Source organism: Excalfactoria chinensis, chromosome 3 (genome assembly GCF_039878825.1).
Source record: "Excalfactoria chinensis isolate bCotChi1 chromosome 3, bCotChi1.hap2, whole genome shotgun sequence".
NCBI classification, from domain to species: Eukaryota; Metazoa; Chordata; class Aves; order Galliformes; family Phasianidae; genus Excalfactoria; species Excalfactoria chinensis.
In genome coordinates this window covers 33,352,941-33,369,114 of record NC_092827.1, presented here as the reverse complement: position 1 = coordinate 33,369,114, position 16,174 = coordinate 33,352,941, and the positions used below count along the sequence as shown (strand labels likewise).

At 41.3% G+C, this 16,174-nt stretch overlaps 1 protein-coding gene across 2 annotated transcripts; it reads right to left on the bottom strand.

Moving 5' to 3' along the window:
* Positions 1–344: 344 nt before the first annotated feature.
* On the bottom strand, positions 345–15,780 carry PM20D2 (peptidase M20 domain containing 2). 2 transcript variants are annotated; one of them, XR_011903218.1, is made up of 8 exons: positions 15,225–15,780; positions 15,002–15,150; positions 11,627–11,769; positions 8,607–8,761; positions 6,831–6,966; positions 5,076–5,208; positions 2,638–2,745; positions 350–1,824 (listed from the first exon to the last, which is right to left on the bottom strand). XR_011903218.1 is itself a non-coding variant. In XM_072333448.1 (7 exons), the coding sequence occupies exons 1-7, from the start codon at positions 15,648–15,650 to the stop codon at positions 1,622–1,624; spliced, it is 1,320 nt and encodes a 439-aa protein (XP_072189549.1). In that variant the 5' UTR covers positions 15,651–15,780; the 3' UTR covers positions 345–1,621. The 2 variants fall into 2 exon arrangements, 1 of the variants encoding a protein (XP_072189549.1); XM_072333448.1 differs by lacking the exon at positions 5,076–5,208 and having other exon boundaries at positions 345–1,824.
* Between the last annotated feature and the right edge of the window lie 394 nt (positions 15,781–16,174).

Sequence of the window (16,174 nt, the reverse complement as noted above, 5' to 3'; positions counted from 1 at the left end):
AACTAACTTGATCCAGCAGTGTTGACTGCCTCACTTCAAGCTGGACAGGAACTGCCTGAGTTCCTTCTGGAGAATTCCAACAATTCCACAGATTCTAACAAGTTTCAATAGCTGAAAGCCTGAGGATGATAAAAGAAAACCCACTATTAAATATTGTATTTGAAAAGCACTGTGCCCCTCTAAAGAACTATCTGCTGGCAAACCAAAATAGAAACGGAGAGCTCAAAACCCCCTTGCTCTCGCATAATTGTATCAAACTAGGAAAAAAAAAAGCACAGTACACAAATGAACTCACACAGCATCCCTATATTAACCAGTAGAAGAAAAAAAATCAGTCACAACTGTGATTGATATAAATTCATCTTTAATCAGTACCTTGAGCAGTTTTATTCTCACTCCAGCAATGGTTACAACAAAACGAAGATGTGCTTTCATTACTGAGATGTATAAATGATCTTGGACATGATACAATGAACGGCCAAACTTGGACAAACTAGTGAGAAGGCAATAACTCGCATCAGCTTGCACAACAACATAGCATGTATTCCTATCATTGGGATTCTGCCATTCCATCTCAAAAGCAGCAATGACAAACATAAGAAATGCTTAGGGGGTGAAAAATGTAACCAGTCAATCTGTGGCTCTTTAAATTACGTTGTTTTTCTTTTAAATTAGAAAATATTAATGTGGAAATTAACACAATGAAATTCTGATTAACCTTCTAGAATTTACCATTTAGAGACCTGTGCTGTTAAAAGCAATGCTTCCCAAACTGCTTTAGGTGCACAGACCGATTTCTCAGCAGCTTAGCACTGTTAGCCAATAAGTTCCTTTTTGCTCAGTCTGTCCAATAGCTCAGTAACTTGCATCTGACCTAAACTTAGTTCCTCTTTTATGTATTCACAGGAGTTTAAGGGATCAAAAAACATAGCAGGTTTCCACACAGCCCACCCCTCAAATAAAGTCTGTCCCATAAATGTCTGCAAGAAGTCAAGAAGGATTAAAGAACTAAAATGCTGTACGCATTCATTAGATCAGGCTAATGCAAACGTTTCATAAACATTTGTTTTGTTCTGGAGAACTTTAGCACATACAAACTAGCGTTAGACAAAAACACTCAGCTGCTCATTGTTTTTTGATGACTAAACAACACCTCCAAAATTTATCAGGACAGTCGATGCATTTCAGTACAGCCAAACTTAACAGATCTTGTCTCTATATTGACAGTTCTCTTCCATTGCTAGAAGCCACTACCAGCAAAACCAGGCCTGCTTCCTAACATATCCTTCCTTCCAGTGAAATCATCTCAGGTTTTAAGTTTGCCTTGCTCCAAGACAAGGTAGGTAACTGGCCTTGTAGGTCAGAATCAGCCTGTGATCAGAGTAAATAATGCTTAATACAGCAACTGGCAGACAACATACCTGAGGTCTCTCTGAAATTCACTACCATAGTGAGTACAGCAAACATTACAGCTACAGGAGAGTGAGCATTTTTTAAAAGCAATGTTATTATTTGATTCTCCTCAAGTCAGTGTTTCTTCAGCTACTTGTCTACCCCAGGCCTGACTGACATTCAAAGTGTCCCCATTGAATCAACCCTATTGAGAGAGGCTTAATAAGGTTTAGCGTGAGGCACATGCTCCTACACCAGCACCAGGCTTTCTGTCAGTTTCTGCTGCATTTAATTGTCCCTCTTCTTTTAGCTTCATTTGCCTGAAGTCTTCTCTAACTTGTTCTAGTAGATCTGGATTGAAAATGACATCCAATGCTGTCATAGCCAAAGCTTTTGCTGTGCGCAAAGCATAGAACTGGGCATTCTGGGACCCTATGGAAAAAAAAAAAAGGCAAGGAAAATGTCAGGTTAGATAACTAATATTAGAGTCCAACTACTAAATCAGCATGTAAAACATTTTATAAAGGAAGATCCTAGAGTTTCAAGTGCAGAAAGTTTCCCAAAAATCCAACCGTGGGAAGCACAACTGATGCCACAAAACAATTTTTGACATGGAAGTGCTTAACTTTCTGCTTCTTACATAAAGAAGGTGGAAAATAGGAAAACAAATGTTCACACTTCCATTGCTAGAAAAGGCAGAGTTTTACAACATCACCTCTATTTGCAGAACGTTGTGCTTTTGGAATAAAAATTACTACTTTCATCCCTTGACTCATACTTAGAAACTCTTAGAACATGCCACCAGTGCTGGCTAATGCTTCTAACTTCTTGGTAGACACAACTCTGAAGAGAAGTCTGGCTTTTATTATAAGGAATTGGTCATCTATTCCATATATATTAAATTTTAAATACAAAAATAGAAATGCTAGACATTTTCAGCTTTTTCTCTGCAGCTCTGTGATTAAGTTGTCTCAAGAACCAAATTCAGCTCATACCTCATCATGCTTGAAGAAAGCAATTTCATTTCTACACAGCCAGTCACGTGCAATCAATTTTAGATCCAGTACTTACACTTCAATACATTTACACATTTACTATGCAGTAGTTCTGAATACTACAGAAGCACAAAGAAAGCTTTAATCACGTGCAATTCAAAATATTTAGTTCCTCAATTATACTGTAGCGGCAACCACACCATATAGTACTTTGGGTTCTAGATTTAAGCTTCTGACCACTTCCACTCACCTGCAGCTTCTGTGTATTGCTCAGTATGATTCAATGCATCAGAGCCAATATAAAAATAAGGATGAAGTCCAGGGACTACAAAGGTAACATTTCCAAAGTCTGTGGAACCTAGAAGCAGCATGAAAATTCTCAGTCAATGTGTTGAAGAGTTGTAAATGATGTAGGAAAATCTATGACAGACATCACCTCCATCCCACATTTAAAACAGAATATCCTTTGTCCCCAATACCAATATGTAAGCATTTCCAATGAGTCACGACCTACACAAAGATCTCCCATCAGAGAACCAAGTTTTCCTAACTAGCCATCTTTGGATGCTCTCCAGTGTGCTTCTGGTCACTAATCTGTTACTGGAGTGCAAGAAAGATACATCAACCTGTTCCTATCCCATTTACTGAGATTCGCACCAAGTATCTCCTGAGTAAGCTGTTAATTCACAAAAGGGGAAAGCTCCAAGACTCTGAGTTTGGCACATCCCAGCTAGTTCAAATCCTGCTCCAGCATCTATCAGCAGGTCCAACAGCCACCTCTCACCACTACGCAAGCATTTCACAAGAGGTAGGAACTCTGAAGTACAAGCAATCTATTTTTCAACAAAAACAGACTGACAACAAATATGTTTTATGTCAAATTTTCACCATTCTCAGTTGAAGAAACATTCACTGCACAAACACTCTTGAAAAAAACAAGATCCGAACTGAACTCCATACCAAATGCTACTGCTCTGTAGATATAAAGAACTCTTGCTAGTCATAGCTGACCAGCCAGCGCCACTGGTATATCAGCTAGCAACAGCAACCATCTTGAGGACTACAGCACCTATTTAAAGATACCATCCCAAAGTGGTAGATTCCTTATAATAAATCATCCAAGAGTTCATAACTATGTCCTGAGAGGTTTTTTTAATTATCATTATAAAGCCAAATAGGCAATCCTCTCGGTTCTTCCATATTTGTTAAAGAGATGTTTAGATGCAAGAGAAATGAACGCACCAGTTACTGTGAAATTAAAGTAGCAGGTGAAATATAAAATAACCTTGTTTCAAAAGGGCTGGGTAAAGAGGGATGACAAACTAAGGGATTCTCATCAGCTTTTCTCAGGTCAGAGCTGAAAGTTTCCTTCAGAGGTAGCTTTTGAAGGGAGTCTTCAGGTAGACTCCATATCATTGCATTGTTGGTAAGAATACATCAGCAATGCTTTGAGACTCGGTAGCAAACTGATTGAAGAATATACATTTTTATGTTGAAACACAGTTAATAAAAGAGAGCCCACAGAGACTACATTCTGTGATAAAAGAGGACAAGCCTAATTTGGTATATTCTATGCCTGCACATAAATCAATGAGAAAGACTTTAATGAAAAAAATGAAGGGAATCCAACTGTTGGCACAGCACTACGTTGTTTTCATTCTGAGGACTCTGTACTACGCAAGCATTCTTTGGTAAATCTGGAAAGACAAACCAGGAGTCTAAAAGGTCTGCCCCCTCCAGACTAAAACCAAGAGTTCTAGACTTGCCCTAATAGACAACCAGCTGCAAAGATTGTGCTGGCTTTTTTCCTGCTTTCAATCAGCAAAAGAATCAAATTTCCAGCGCAGTTCATTATCACGTAATTCACATGAAACCATGTTCAACTCTGATCACATCCAGTAATATCAGTTCTGAATTATTTTTGCTGAATGTAAGGTTTTTCAACATTGACAGTTCAAAAGATGAGAGACTGGATAAAAAAAGTCATTAAGTACAAATGTGGCAGTCAAACCTTCCCTCTGCCAGAAAAATGTTAACTCCTTAGTGATAACAATCTGTCAGTGTGTTTAAAGCTACAGCTGCCCCAATAGCTTCCAGTCAAACACCTGAAACTGCAAGCTTGCCATGGAAGCACAGATCAGATTTCCTTCAGGAAGTAGGAAGAACAGCAGTTATGAATACAACATACACTCACGCACTATCTTCAACAGAAACGTATCAGGACTCCAACCTCTCAGAAAAATACCCTGAAGCAAATACTGAAGCCTATATAAGTCACTGAGCACATAATGGAAGTCTGTTACTACCACAAAGCATGAGTGGAAGAGAAAAATGCAACTGATGCCAGAAAGCTTTTTAATTCAGCCCTAAAACTTCAGAAGGAGTATTTTCAAAACATACCAGTTCCTTAACTTCATCTACACCAATCCTGTGCACAGGGTACCAGCAGAATCTATGAATCCTAATGGTATCAGAATAAGTTATTGTAAGGGTGGGTGCTTTGGGAGGTCACCAACATCCTGCAGTAAAGCTACCGTATCAGCAGGAGGAACAGGTCACAGCACCTCCTCAGTCTAACTCAATCCTTTCACATCTTTCCATTTGCGTGCAAAATGAGTGGAGTGTGCCACAAGGCAGTGCTATTTGATAAAGACAGACTTCATGATGCTTAGCTGCCTAGAAAGATACCTGTAAGCAGACCGACACTAATACGCGTGTAGAGGCGGCAGTGAGTATGCTCATCTGTTAGCGACTTTTCTGCTGCACAGACATGGAGAAGCACCTGAGCTTTCCTTCCCTTTCAACAGAAGAAACTGATATCCTAAAAGAAAACATTGAAAACCATATGAAAACTAAATAGAAAGAGAGATCTTGAAAAAGATGACACAAAACACTCAACCCTCCCCCAACCAGGGTTGCATACAAACTTTTGCTTCTATGTCTCTGGAGACTGTGCTTTGTTACTACTCCTGCAGCCCCAGCACCACAAGAATTCACAGGAGAAACTGTGGAAAGAAAAGTCAGTAAAATCCTACTGCAGCATTCAACAGCAATATAGCTTCCCAGATGTATTTTGACATCTGACAAGCAGTCTAAGGACAGGACAGGCACATGAGGAGTTTCAGTTTAAGCAAATTAATGTCTAATGTTTGAGGTACCACCTAACTTACATATGAAAACACTACTACAAGTAGATGTTTGTACCAAGTTCATTCAAAGGTTGCCTGAAGAAGCAGGACCACGAGTTGTTAATGATCTTCTGAACCCTTAACACAACAACAAGGGAAGAAACCAGTAGAGCTTCGGAAAATTCCACTACAGTGAACATTCTAAATAAGGTCCCTCCCTGCTTCACCTCTTTCTTAGGCTAAATGTACTTGTGTACACTTGTACCATGCTGAAGGGGAAAAAAAAGAAACCCGACTTTCATTATAAATTGATTTTATACCCAATAAACCAAACCAATTGGTGAAAATATGCTAGCATTGTCCCAATTTGGAAGTGGCAAACAGAGGAAAAAAGCAACCAGAATACCATCAGATCTGTTATGAACCCCATCCAAAGAGTTAAGAGAAATCCTACCCTACACGGCAAGACCTCACCTGCCTAAAGCTGACCTGCATTTAACATACAGGATATTGGTAGCACAAACTAATTAGAGTAACTATTTTTACTGAGCGCAGTCTTTTCCTTCTAACCAAGAGAAAGGCCTTTAACACGAATGGACTAGAAACATCATATAAAAGTTACGACCAGTCAAAGCTATAAGGTATTAGCAGCACTTACAAGACTTGAACAGCACTCCTGCAGGAAGATTCTAAGAAACTGCAAAAGGTAACAAGAGACCCACCTGAGCATTCAGGAATTCAGTCCTACTACTCTATGTAGGTCAGAAACTAAGAAAACAAAGCAACTCTGAGACATAGTTGAAAGGCACCATGTGGAAAATTAGTCTGCTGAATTTGTGAACTAGAAGCACAGAATTACCTGTTCATGGAATAAGGCTTTAATCAGTTACTGAGATGCCTAAGACTTCACTCAGGCACTTCAGAAAAAGCAAACTCTTAGTTAGATGGCCATAGATTTGTCTCTATGTTAGCTCAACAGTTCTATAAAACAAGGTTTCTGTAAAAGGTAGTCTCTATTCATAGCATAAAGCAGAATTCTGTATTTCAAAGTAACACAAGGAGCCTCAATTTATCCCAAATCTGAGTGTTCCTTAATTGAAATATTACCATAAAGCAATTATTGCTTTCAGTGTGTGTTGGATACATTTCTCTGCTTCCTGATGAAACAAGCACAGGCCAGAGGTACGATCCTTTTACACTGCTTCTGATTTCTAATTTGACCTTTTCTTCTGATCAATGTTTTGTGTAACCCACCTCTGTCTCATCCTTTTACACACTTAAGACTTGTCGTAACAAAAAATACAGATCAAGTTACCTGACAGAGCATTCAAAATGCAGTCTTCTGATATAAATTCTATTCCGAGCTTCTTTCCATTCTCCTTGTAAATCTTCTCCAGGCTCTTATTTGGAAGCACATTGTAGTAATCGTTTTTACCCCCTTTTATTTCCACCTAGTCAAGAGAAACAAGCTGTTAGACGCCTTTCTCCAACCTAAGGCAGTTTAACGTAAACAAGGAGTGAAGAAATACACATCCATACTTCAGAACCACATCAAAGCAGAAAAAGCACAGAGTTTCTTTCAGAAATATAACATCCAGCCAAACATTCGCTTTATTTTCTGTCAAGCTTCCAAGAGACAGTCAAATACCATAAGGATTTCACAGACTGCATCTCTAAAAAGAGCAGGAAAACCTTCCTGTAACAGCTTCTAGTGGCTTTCACTGCAGTTACTGTCAACCTATGACAGAAACCAATTTAAGTCTTCCATAAAATTCTGTTTCACTACTTTTCTTTAGAGCAGTTCCAATAATCACAGCCTCAGTAATGTTTATGGAATCAGTTCACACAATAAATGTTTGAAAACAAGTGTAAAAAAAAAAATAATTATATATATATATTTATATATATATATCTACCAATGTCAAGTTCCAAAAGAGATTTTAGCTTTTATTCAGAATGAAGCAGACTTCCTGAAGCCGTTCTCTGGCTGTAGTAGAGAAGCCAAAACAGGCAAACAGCACCTAAAGCCTAAAACATTCCTCACAATTCACTGGTTCACAATTACTCAATACACAATTACACAACATCTCTTTGTTCTGATGAGCTGTATTGGCACAGGGTGCTAACAGCAACCATAAGCTCCTATCTTACAAATACACTGTAAGGCAATCTTATTGTTTGAACCAGCCACAGGAGAGAGGAATGGGAGGCATCCAGCGTGCTCAGTGAGAAAGAACACCACTGCAAATCACGAGCACTTTTAAATGTCACTGAAGTAGAGGGATGTTCCAAGTGACTGAAAAAATGCTGTGTCATGGTTTTGTGCTGTCAATATTCTACATCATGACATCATGTGCGGTATGAATCATTAACTGAGGGTACCGCACATGATGTCATGATGTAGAATATTGACAGCACAAAACCATGACATGCTGTCATATTCATCTTGAAGGGCCATGAGGACCTTGGAAATTACTGTCCTATCCTCAAGCTCTTGGGGAGATTATGGAGTTAATTCTCCCTAAAACCAATGTCCAGGTACAAGAGTTATAAAAGTGAGAGTGAATATCCAGCACAGACTTTCTGAAGACTAGATGGTACATGACCAAGTTCAGCTTTTCATGATGACATTTGGCTCAGTGGACATGGATGACATTCAGTTTCAAGTTTGTCAACTATACCTAATCAGTGTGGAGCAGGCAATAATGTGAAGGTATGTATGGGGAGCAGCTGATAAGCTGAAGGCTGAGCTATATTCTATTCAGGAGGATGTCAACATAACAAGAATAGAAACAGGCTGGCAGGAACCTCATGAACTTGAACAAATCCAGTGTCCTACATCTAGAAGGGAAGAATTCCATGCAGCAGTGCTGTCTGGAAGCCAAATGGTGAGGAGACACAGTATACTGAACAGGATTCAGTAGGGTGCCCTTGAGGTAATGGGACCAAATGTAAACTGAACTGTATCAGTAACTGGCGGGATAAGAAGAAAGATTCTTTCCCTCTCCAAGGTCCTATTTGGTGTGCTGTGCTCAATTCCATGCTCCTCAGCTCATGATCAAAACACACAGCCGTGAGAATATGTTCATACTTTGCATCCTGTGGCCAGTGCTGCAGCTTTGAAGCAGTCCTCAACCTTCTCTGTCAGAACAGAAAGATCTTTCATTGAAGGGGCACGCAAGTAAAACTCCAGCTCAGTGTAAGAAGGAATGATATTAGGTTTCACACCACCATTTTTTATAACACCTGTGGAAAGAGGAAAGTCAAGTTAAACTATAAGCGTTCAATCCTACTGCTTTATCTTCATCCTTACCATGAAACTCTTCACTCAAGAATTAAAGACATACAAAAACAAAGCATCAGTTAAGTACAAAATACAAAATGCCAAAAAACAGTGCATAGGCAAAATTTCTTTATCACATCAGATTAAGAGGGACGTGTACATGCTTGCCAGCATGATTTCACCCTATTCCTTGGTTAGACATCTGTTATAAGCCTGAAGACAAACCAAGCTAGCACTTGTAATTAATCCTCTGGAATCCAAGCTAGCACTTGTAATTAATCCTCTGGAATCCAGTGCGTTATAGTTGCAAGGTAATCTGGTTGTCAGTGACAAAGAAAATAGCCTGTTATAAAGGCTACCTTCATTTCCAGCTCTTAAAGGCTTCCTCGGCTAGAATGTTTCCACAATTTCTACCAGCTTGTAGAAAAAAAATGTAATGAACGACATTACTCTGCAATGCTGATACGTGTCTGCTACGTGGGGCAGAAAGTTTATTAGATTTCTCATACTAATTCTTCAGGAATCTTAGAAGTGTAAGCTATGCATACACAGTTTCACTGGAGAATTAAGTTTGAGTTTCAAGTATTCTTTCAAGGAAACATGAGAAATACATCCTTCATTTATGGCATTGGAGGCCATAAAAAACAAAATGTTTAGCTATTTCAACAGAAAAATACTGCAGTCATCAATACTACATGACAGCTAATTGCTTCCAACAAGCTGATTTTGTTCCAGGCCTCCTGCTCTTAATGTGTGTGTGTGTGTGTGTGTGTGTGTGTGTGTGGAATATGATTTGTTTCCCACTGAACCTGAGACAACACCTTATCTACTTTAAATGAAAATAGTGCACAAAGTGACTGATGTGTGTAACTGAAGACTGAAAAGGCCGTGTTGTCAGGATGGAAAGGGGCAACAAATCTTTACCCTTGAAGCAGAAAGTCTATAAATACTAGGAACTCCAAAGTTTTAATCTGGAATGCAATCAAAGCAAAGTGCTGAATCAAATGACAATCGGCACTAGTCTATAAAGGGAATAGCTCAGAAGAGACAGACAGACATCATAAACAAAGAACCAGAAAGTCAGCAAGCAATCATGAAGATTTGCCTGACATATCAGAACGTCTGCTCAAAACAAGTAGCCGAATGAGCAAACAACTCTCCCTTTTGTCCACTGCAGCACTTTGTGAAGCCTAAAGGTATGCATTGACTTAAATAGAGATATACAAAATAAATGGAGAGCAGATCTTAAAAGCAATCTGCTCTGTAGACAGAACCCTGCTTCTAGACAGAACTTTACTTCAACACGCTGTTTAATATAACTTGTTGTACAGAAAGGAAAAGAAGCTACTGTTTTTCAAGTTGCAACACTTACCCGTAAGAAGATCAACCCAACAAATACCGGACCAACTCAATCTAACATGTTCAATTACATAAAACACTGCTCAGAGATTCTAGACTTAAAACAATGGAAAAGCATTTCAGTGCTTGTTAGCACGTTAACGATTTACAGGATCACTTAGGGCAGATAGTTAATGCAAGCCTGCAACACAAAGCATCTAACACATAGATGTAAGCAAAGCATTCCCACAATTAAATCTCATTCTGGTTGCTTACACCTTCCCAATAGACATTTTAACTTTTGTTTTTCATCTTGACAACCAAGTTCATGACAGCAGATATATCAATGCAGTAATTAAAGTTTTACTCTAGTTTTGAGAGTGTTACCTCAACGAAAATTGTTTAGGCCTTTTTTTGCTAATGAGGCTTGCAGAAACCAAGAGAAAAATAGAAGAGTTAGCCACCTCCAAGTCCCTTCTTAAACCTACAACACGAGTTTCATACACCCAAACTCAAATGTCTCCTATGGAGCAATAGGTTAGACAGGTAAGGCTACGCCCACTGGAACTCATACGGATAAGCTGACACAGCAGAACTGCAAATGCTGTTTTCATCTACAGATGAGGGCTTCCAGACTCCATTTAGATAACCTGGAGAGAAATATGCAGAGGTGTTAGAGCGCACAAGCTGCCATGATATATAATGGTCATGAGCTCAGGACGTCTGTAATAATCATAGCTCATAACAAGTTTTCCAAATAAACAACTGTACATTCAAAAGACCTTTAGCAATGGACACGCTTCTTAAACTCTGAGAAAGCTGTACTGGGTATAGGAGGGGAAATTTGGCTTTACAACCAACAGGCAGCTTTCACAGCTCAGCTTCTGCAGCTTTCTCACCATGCAAAAAGAAACGCAAGATTTTGAAGGTAAAGGAAGCTTACCAGTTAGCATATCTTATTGCAAAAGAAAGGTGTATTTTTACCTCAAGGTCTACTAGATATTAAATAACAGCATCCAGCACATCTGACTGGACCACTATTCAGAACTACAGACTCCAGCCACCACTTTTCTTAGCATTAATTTAATTAATTTAATCCACTGAAACACTGCATGAATACCAGAATGAATGAGCACAAAAACGATGCAGAAAGTAATTCTTCTTTACTCAGAAGCACTTGATCTTAAGCCTCTGCAAAAACACATACATAAATCTAGAGGAATTCTATTGAAGCACACTTAGTTCCTTCTTTCTGAACTGCAACTTCAGGTGCAAAGACTTAGGATTATTTTTAACAGCTCATTGTGACATAGAAACGACTGTAAATATTACATACTACTTAAGTGAAACAGTGATACTCCACAATATATGAAGTGACACTACTAATTTAATGCAACAATGCAATATCTCAAATCATGGGATTTTGCAAGTTAGTATTTGAACAGCCTAAAGTCTTACGTGCCGGACATCAGATTTGATGAAGATCTCACCATGAACTCTCCAGGTAGGTTTCATTTGCTGTCTTAAAACAGACAGATTGTTGTATGCAAGAACAGCAGCATCTAATGCATTAACTCCTTCCCAAGGATAAGCAGCAGCATGAGAAGCTTTTCCAAAGTATTTCACAGTCACGCTAGGAAATAAAAGGCATTGCTTATTTGCTAGTCATTCACTTACATATTAAAAAAAAAGCCTCTAAAACAAAAAGTTCCTTTTGTTCATACAATCTCGTTTAAGCCTTGTACAGCAGAACACTAAATAACAATTTACCTACCACGACACCATTGCAAAGTTAAACTACCTTTGAGCGAAGGAAGGTGTTGAAAGATTTCTAGAAAGCTAATGATATCAGATAATATCAAGAGCCAATCAGGAAAAACAGTTCTCAGAAAGTACAGTCTTTCCTGCAGATTAAAGGCTTCCTGTAGTACTTCAATTCCTCCAGCACTTTTCTATACCTTCCTGATGGTTCTGAGATACTAATATTCTTCTCAGAGGATAACTGATTCAACATTAGAAGCTGGCTGTCCTAGTTCTTGCTAGACTTTTAAATTTGTGCTGTTAATCATACAGAATTGATGGAACATGAGTAAGATCACACATAATCCATGTATAAGCAAACAAAAAAATCAAGTCTTAAGTGTAGTAAAAGCACAGTGAGGTACAGTAAGGTACTTTATGCTACAGTAAGGATGCCCTTTCCCTGTACACCTCAAAAAACACTGGGAGAAAAGCTTGCAGTGATGAAGAAACGCACTGCAAAAGGTGTCCTCCAGCTTTACAGCAGTCACAATATCACACCTCAATATATGATAGGGTGAATGCAAGCATGAACTCTTCTGATGTGTGCCATTTATTAGCCTTACAAAGAAATTTAGCATCTTCAGTTAAATGAAAACTCTGCACAAAAGGCAGATATTAACACTGACATCTCTATTTATTACCATTTCTCCAATATGCAAATACCAGCTTTTATCAATACCAGAGGTTTTAACTAAATTGGCTGGAACTCAAACCCCAGACCTTTACATACAATGTTCTACCCTCAGGCTCACAGAGTTTCTCAAAACACACACTTGTCACTCACCCAGCTAGGGAGAGCCTGCCATGGTCATCCCTGTCTGCACAAACTCCAACTCAGCCACTTGTCCTCAGCTGACCCCTTGGGCCCGGAACCATGCCACAGCTGTAAGCCAATACTGGCACTTAGATACCAGACAGCAATAAGGGACACAATGGAGTCCCCTGTTGCAGCACAAAATGACTCCTTTAGTGCATGCAATCCAAACTAAGCAAGCTTTTGTAATGCCCTTTTTCCTTCCTCTCTCATCCTCCACAAGGATCGCTCACTCCATTCTGCAGGGTATGAGTTTAACATCCCAAGCATTAGACTGCAGCCTTCAAATCAGCTCATAAACATGACAGGACAAATCCCTGAATATTCTCCAAGTTAGAGAGAAGACAAAGTAAAGATTAGACCACAGCCTTCAGCTCATAAACATGACAGGACAAATCCCTGAATATTCTCCAAGTTACAGAGAAGACAAAGTAAAGATGAAAGCCATGTTGCAATCATTTTTGTCCACGAGAAACACAAAGCTGCTTATTAAAAAGAACTCAGCACCCCTTCTCTTAGGGCCTCTATTGCAACATAAATGTCACATACAGAATAAAAACAGATTTTGGTGGACAATGAAATCCTCGAGTTTTTGTTTGACCAACAACAAAAACCCCAGGCTAATCTGTTGAAAAGCGAACAAGAATCACCACGTTAAGGCATGAATTCACAACAGTTATCCCAGGGCATTGATTTTACCTGAGGTGCAAGTCAGCCTGAGTTTGCAAATAGATGCACTAATAATTTAGTGATTGTTGATCACTAGAAACAACCAAAAGACCAAATGCAAAGCATGAAAGCAATCTTAGTACATCTGAAATCCCATTCTTTCAATCATGGCATGAAGCTGAGTACTTTAAGCTGCTGGAGGTAGCAAGCTGTTTTCACTCAGTACTTCCAGTTCCACGTCTCCTCCACCTTCAGGCTTTAAAGGCTAGCTGGGATGCGTACCCTACAATAGGACATCACCTCTGAAGGGAGATTCCCAAACCTTACTTTATGTCTCCAGGGGCTATTACAAAAGATGAAATGGAGAAAGAACTGCCAATGAAGACTACAAACACAGTCTTAAGGGACAGCAACTGAAGGTCCAGCTGAGCTAAGTGTCAAAAGATTAAACACTTCAGATTAAACAGTTCAGATTCCCCACATAACAGAGGAACCTAACAGAGGCCTGGCTATGGAATGAGGACTAGGGTTTTCTTGCCAGTCTTGTCAGTTTTAACCATAAAGCCAAGCAGTAACTGAATAAATTGTTCTCCAGAAACAACACTTTAAAAAAAAAGAGAGGCCAATAAAATGAGGCACACACAGGGAAAGCCCCATAGATGCCTACAAAGGAAAGTATCAGTTTACTGAAAGCCAAATCACTCTAAGACTGCATATATGTTGAAATTGCTGGGAAATGAGACACTGCGTCCCCAGCATTATCTCAGTAATGCAATTCCACCCCAAGTGTCCAGCTCTAGTTACACATCCAGCAAGGAACAGGTCAAGTACAAGTAGAGAACAAGTGCAGAAAATGAACATGTGAGCTAATCAAGAAATGACAAGGCAGTATTGCCAAAGAGCTGTGCCACCAGCTGACTGGAAAACGGTGCAATGAGGGCATGACCGCTGCCGGTACATATAGTGATGTGACCACTTTGAATCAAAGACAAATTTGAACCAAAAGACAAATCTGATATTAGAGTTAATAGATTAAAAAAAAGCCATAATTAAATTTAGGCTGGAAATGATTTAGGACCCAAAGAGCATTCAGACTCAGCTGGTTGTTACCTGTTTCCAAAAGCAAGAGGTAAAAACAAGCACTTTCAAAACTGATTAGAATGGGACGTATTGAGAATTCTATGACCTGGTGCCCCAGAAAGCAAGAAACTACAATTAATGAGACATCTCCCCATTGTATGTTCTGAAATTTAAAAATAAAGCGCCTTTTAAAAGAAACTTCTTTAAGAGAGAGAAGATTAGATGCACACATAGAAACACCTAAAGATATCGTCAGAAGAAATGGATTTTGAGGACACACAAGATCTGGGTTCTTTAAGGCTAATGCTGAGTGTTGCCCTTGGGAGAGCAGCGTGCCCCACAGCGACCTACTGACTACGGCCCACTGACTGCGAATTCCTCCTCTGGAGGGCACCTGTAAGGTCCCAGCCTAAGCTCAGCCTCCGCCAGGCAGCAAGCCAGGGAGGAGAACGGAGGACAGCAGCGAGGCGACCCTCTCCACCTGAACTCGCACACTCACTCGTGCTCGGCCACATCGGGCAGATAAGCCGCGTTTTCCTGCGAGGGGTGCGCCATGAAGACCACATCCAAGCCGTCAAACGCCCCGGCGTTGATCAGGTCGATCTTGCCCCCTCCCTGCTCCTCGGCGGGCGTCCCCAGCACCGTGACCTGCGACACAAACGCACACGCTCAGGGCCCGAGCGGCCACGGGGCCCGGTCCCCTCCCGGGTGAGGGCTCCCACCTGCACGGCGACGGGCGCGGGCTGCGGCAGGCTCTCCAGGGCGGCCTTAAGGCCCAGCGCGGCGGCCGCCCCCACCTCGGCGATGAGGTTGTGTCCGCACGCGTGGCCGATGCCGGGCAGCGCGTCGTACTCGCACAGGAAGGCGACGCGGAGCGGGCGCGGGCCCTGCGGGGGGGCGGCCGTGCCCCAGTCGGCGCGGAACGCCGTGTCCAGCTTGTAGCGGGGCCGCACGGCCCACGCGGCGCCCGGCAGCTCCCCGCCGGAGAAGAAGCCGGTCATGGCGTCGTGCGCGTGGTGCTCCTGGTAGGCCAGCTCGGGCCGCCGCCAGATGCTGCTGCTCAGCTCGCCCAGCCGCGCCGCGTTCAGCTCCACGCTCTCGCACGCCCGCCGCTTCAGCTCCTCCAGCACCGAGTCCTGCGGCCCCATAGCGAGGCGGCTCGAGAGTCACCTGCCGACCTGCGCGCTGACCGAGCCCCGGGGCTCCTCCGGCCGCACCTGACAGCCGGAGTGTGAACCGCACGCAGCTGCGCCGCCGCCTTTTATCGCCTCCGCCGCGCCCCAGAGCGCGCTGGGAAGTGTAGTTCCGAGCCCCGGCGTGGGGGTGGAGATCGGCTGCGTGTGGTTCGTTTGTTGTCTGTTCATGGAGCTGTTTTGCAGCACAAGATTGGTCTAAAATCCTCTATGCGCGTATCGCTAGTGAAGGCTTATCAGTGCTTGGAATGGGTGTCAAGTCCTCATCATGTTTGATACTAGATGGGCATTGAGGTACCTTGCCTATCTAACCAGTCTGTGCCTGACAGAGGTGAAGTCAACAGAAACAAAAATGAAGGCTTTTCCCCTGGATTTATTGAATTACTTCATTTCACTGAACAAAATTCTTCTCCGAGCTGTTTATCAACTGTTGTATTAACCGTACCCTGCCTCCACCATGTTTCTGTCACCTGCAAGAG